The 4,256-nt window shown below is 46.2% G+C and overlaps 1 protein-coding gene across 1 annotated transcript; it reads left to right on the forward strand.

Annotated features, from left to right (window-relative positions):
- LOC108363670 (uncharacterized) lies at positions 1-1,251 on the forward strand (the record flags this gene model as incomplete). Its single annotated transcript, XM_017617102.1, has 2 exons — positions 1-355; positions 418-1,251. Coding segments are annotated over exons 1-2 (1,189 nt in total), but the record flags the coding sequence as incomplete, so codon positions are not given.
- Between the last annotated feature and the right edge of the window lie 3,005 nt (positions 1,252-4,256).

Genomic DNA, 4,256 nt, shown 5'->3' on the forward strand with positions numbered 1-4,256 from the left:
ATGAGAAGTCAGCAGCTAACGCCACATCAACAGCCATCTCGTCGTGTAATGTTAGTCGGAAGTGAGCGTCAACAGGATCACGTAGCCAGTTTTAAGTGTTATGTGTGCGATGGGGCACACTCGATTAGAGATTGTCAAACTTTCAATGAGTCAATGAGTGTTCGTGATCGTTGGGAAAAGGTGAAATCCCGCAGCTTTGTTTCTTGTGCCTGCGTAAAGGACACAACACATCTAACTGCCGTTCAAAAAAGTTTTGTGACGTTAACGCCTGCCGCCGCTATCATTATCGAAGTTTACATGAAGCCTCGAGTTCAAGTTCTGCGCCGTCCGCAGCACAAAGTCGCGCTGCAACTCAGCCTGTACTTAATTGCAGAGAAGCCAAACATCGAAATAGCCAGTTTTTTAAACATGTGCCAGTATCGCTATTCGGACCGAACGGTAAAGAAGATTTGTATGCCATGGTTGATGAAGGATCAGCTATATCACTACTAGAAGATAGCGTAGCCACAAGATTGGGTCTCAAAGGACGTAAGCAGCCCCTGACTTTACAATGGTATGGACAAAAGTGTACGACTGAAGAGTCGCCAAAAGTGACTGTTGAAATACAGGGCAGATGTACAACAGCGACGTACACGCTACATAATATTTGCACTATTCGTAACCTCGATTTACCAGAACAGTCCTTCCGTAAAGCAGATTATAGCCATTTGAAGATTTTGCCATTAGAGGATTATCATCAAGTCAAACCATCGTTGCTGTTAGGTTTAGACAATATGTATTTAAGTGTGCCGTCCACAACAGTACAAGCTGGCAGCGGAAACCCAGTAGCCATTAATACAAAGCTGGGTTGGATAGCCTACGGTTCAACCCGATCGCCAATTACAACGCCTGTGGTACTACATATTCGAGAAAAGAACAACTTGGACTCGCTACATGAACTGGTTGCAGAATATTTCGCCGCTGATAACTTTGGTGTCAACAATGAGTCAACGAAGCAACTAGAGTCAGAAGACAATCAACACGCTCGTAAGAGGCTGGAAGCTAACACACGTCTCATCGGTAAGCGCTTTGAAACCGGTTTACTGTGGAAAAGTGTTCCACCAGCACTTCCGAACAGCTTTGCTATGGCTTTCAAACGACTGTTGGGTATTGAGAAGAAAATGCGCCTAGATGAAGGGTTTTCCGCCAAGTACAAAGAAGAAATTGCTAAATATATACAAAATGGTTACGCCAGAAAACTTTCCAGACGAAGTAGGTATGCAGTCATGTTTCAATTGGTATTTGCGCTTTTGCAAGGAGGTTAAATTCGTCCACGCCGAAGGAGGTTTTCAGCTTCGATCTTTCGTATCCAATATCAAAGAACTTGAAATCAGCTTGAATACCGACGCCGAAGCCGTATCCCACCACGTAAATTTAGAATGCCAAAGTAGTTGCGAAAAGGTGTTGGGAATGTATTGGAATACCCCGACCGATTCGTTTGAGTTCAAGTTCAAATTTCAGCGCATTCCAAAGTCAGTACTAGAAGGTGTACGCGTACCTACGAAACGCGAACTTTTGAGCATCGTAATGTCAGTTTTTGATCCGTCGGTATTCTCGCCGATTTCCTGTTATTCGCCAAGATACTGATTCAAGAGGTGTGGAAGAGTTGCATCGAATGGGACGAAATATTGCCATATCAACTTCAACATAAATGGTTTGCCTGGTGGGGTGAATTTAAACGCATCAACGAGGTCAAGGTGAACCGCTACTACTGCAGTCGCCAACATCAGTTCAGCTTCACATAATTGTAGACGCCAGTCAAGTTGCATTTGCCGCAGCTGGGTATTTTCGTATTGCCAGAGCACAAAATATCGACGTTGCCTTTATTGCCGGTAAAACCAGGTGTGCACCTCAGAAGCTCCTCTCGGTGCCCAGACTGGAATTGCAAGCTGATGTACTGGGTGTTCAACTTGCCAAAGTCATTGGTCAAGGTCATAGTATTCAACCAGAAGAAGTCACGTTCTGGACAGATTCGCAAACGCTGTTACAATGGGTGAATTCAAGAGACAGAAAGTTTAAGCCATACGTTGGTCATCGCATAATAAAAAATTTTGTCATCGTTGAATCCTTCTCAATTGCGCTGGGTACCTACAGATAAAAACACGACCGACATCGCTACTCGTCCAATATGGCCACCTAAAGCCGAAAAATACAGCCCATGGTTAAGAGGTCCGGATTTCCTGCGGGATCCAGTCGAGCATTGGCCACCTACGCTTTGCAGCCCCATGCCAGTTCAGCTTGAGGAGGAAGTGCAGCCGTGTCTTGTTGCACTTGCGGAGGTAAAAGATTCACTACTACAATTTAATCGATTTTCTTCTTTCTTCAAGTTGAGACGGGTGATGGCATTGGTTTATCAAGCCGTAAACAAGTTTCTACGTCGTGGGCACGAAAACAACAACGCCTCAGCACTGACCGTCTCCGAACTTGAGAAAGCCGAAAAGTATATAATCAGAGAAGTCTAGCACAAAGTTTACGCCGAAGAGTTCGCCGAACTTGAGAAATGGAAACACGTTCCTAAACATAGTACTATTCGTGCATTATCGCCGTACATTGACAATGAAGGTGTTATGAGGTTGCGGGGGCGCATAGACGAGGCTACATGTCTGCCGAAAGAAGCTAGGAGACCGATGCCGTCGAAACACATCGTCTCACAGCTTATTATGCGCCAATACCACCAACAGTATCACCACCAGAATGTTGCAGTAATTTTAAGTGAGGTTTGTCAGAAATATTGGTTTTCACACGCTAAGTCCCTATTGAAAGTCGTACAACGAAGTTGTTCACAATGCCGAATTGACAGAGCCACACCTAAACCACCATTAATGAGTCAGTTGCCTGAAGACCGAATTACACCATACGTCAGGCCCTTTGCGTCAACGTAGCGATAGGGCGCCGAAGAGAGAAGCGTGCCTCACCATAAGGGCGGCTCATCTAGAACTTGCGCACGACTTGTCAACAGATGCTTTCCTAATATGCTTACGCAATTTTGTAAACCGCCGCGGAACTCCGGTACGTATCACAAGCGATAATGGTACAAATTTCATAGGCGCCCAGTGGGAGCTGAAAGCGCCAGAACGTATTTAAGATTTCGAACGTATTTTGAGTGATGTATCCAAGCGCGGTATAGACTGGAAGTTCAATTGTCCTTCTAATCCAAGTTCTGGAGACTGTTGGGAGCGACTAATTCACATAGTGAAACGACGCTAACAGAAGTACCATTGTCATCGGAAGAAGACGATCCGATAACCCCGAATCATTTTCTGTTGGGGTGCTCAAATTCGACGCAAACTCCGCAACCAGTAGATGGAAAATTATGCCTAAGAAAACAATGGCGCATAGCTCAAAGCCTAAAAGACAGATTTTGGAAACAGTGGATACGGCATTATTTACCACAATTGCTCTTGCGTCAAAAATGGCAGGAAGAAGTGGAGCCCCTAAAAGTGAATGACTTGGTGTTAATATGTGACACCATGCAGCCACGTAGCCAGTGGCAAAAAGGTCCAGTTACTCGAGTATTCCCCGCCAAAGATGGTCAGATCCGTTTCGCCGAAGTTAAAACCGCTGGAGGGGTTAGGTTAGGTAAGGTGGCAGCCCCTTGTAACCGGAGCTCACTAAGACAATGTAAGATTGTCCTTTGTGATACCACAATTTGGAAAGGCCCCCTAAACTTTATCGTTAAAACGCTCCGAGCCGATTATGTATTTACTAATACGGCTGATCTCAATGCACCAGAGCTCCTCGGGGCTGTTTAGAAAGTGAGAGCCAAAGTACTTCAACCTTAGCCTCGCAAACGCTGGGCACCTAAGAAGGTAGTGTTGAGGTGATTCTACCTCGTCATCTTCCAGGCAACAGCGACATAAAGGGTCCGGCAGAATGTTCAGCCTAACTGCGTGGATACCGATAGGACAGTGACCCGTTAAAACCCCCACCAGAAGTGATAGCTGTGGCTTTGTGAGTGTGAGGAGTGCCCTCGATCGCCCCCGGTCCACACTCGGCCAAAAGGACCTTGCGATCGCACATGTCATGGTATTCGCCCAGCGTTCGCTGAGCTGACATGAGGCCCATTTATCCAAGAGCGAACCGCAAGCGATCAATGGCACCCCCAGCCGCTCTTTATTAGGTAGTAACGTTTCACGGGTTCCTTCCCTCGCCAGCTCGTCAGCCACGCAGTTCCCCCCAATGTCGCTGTGTCCCGGAACCCAAATAAGCCTAATGCG

This window comes from Rhagoletis zephyria, unplaced genomic scaffold (genome assembly GCF_001687245.7).
Source record: "Rhagoletis zephyria isolate East Lansing unplaced genomic scaffold, Rhagoletis_zephyria_1.1 Rzeph_scaffold_01332, whole genome shotgun sequence".
In the NCBI taxonomy this organism is placed as follows: Eukaryota; Metazoa; Arthropoda; class Insecta; order Diptera; family Tephritidae; genus Rhagoletis; species Rhagoletis zephyria.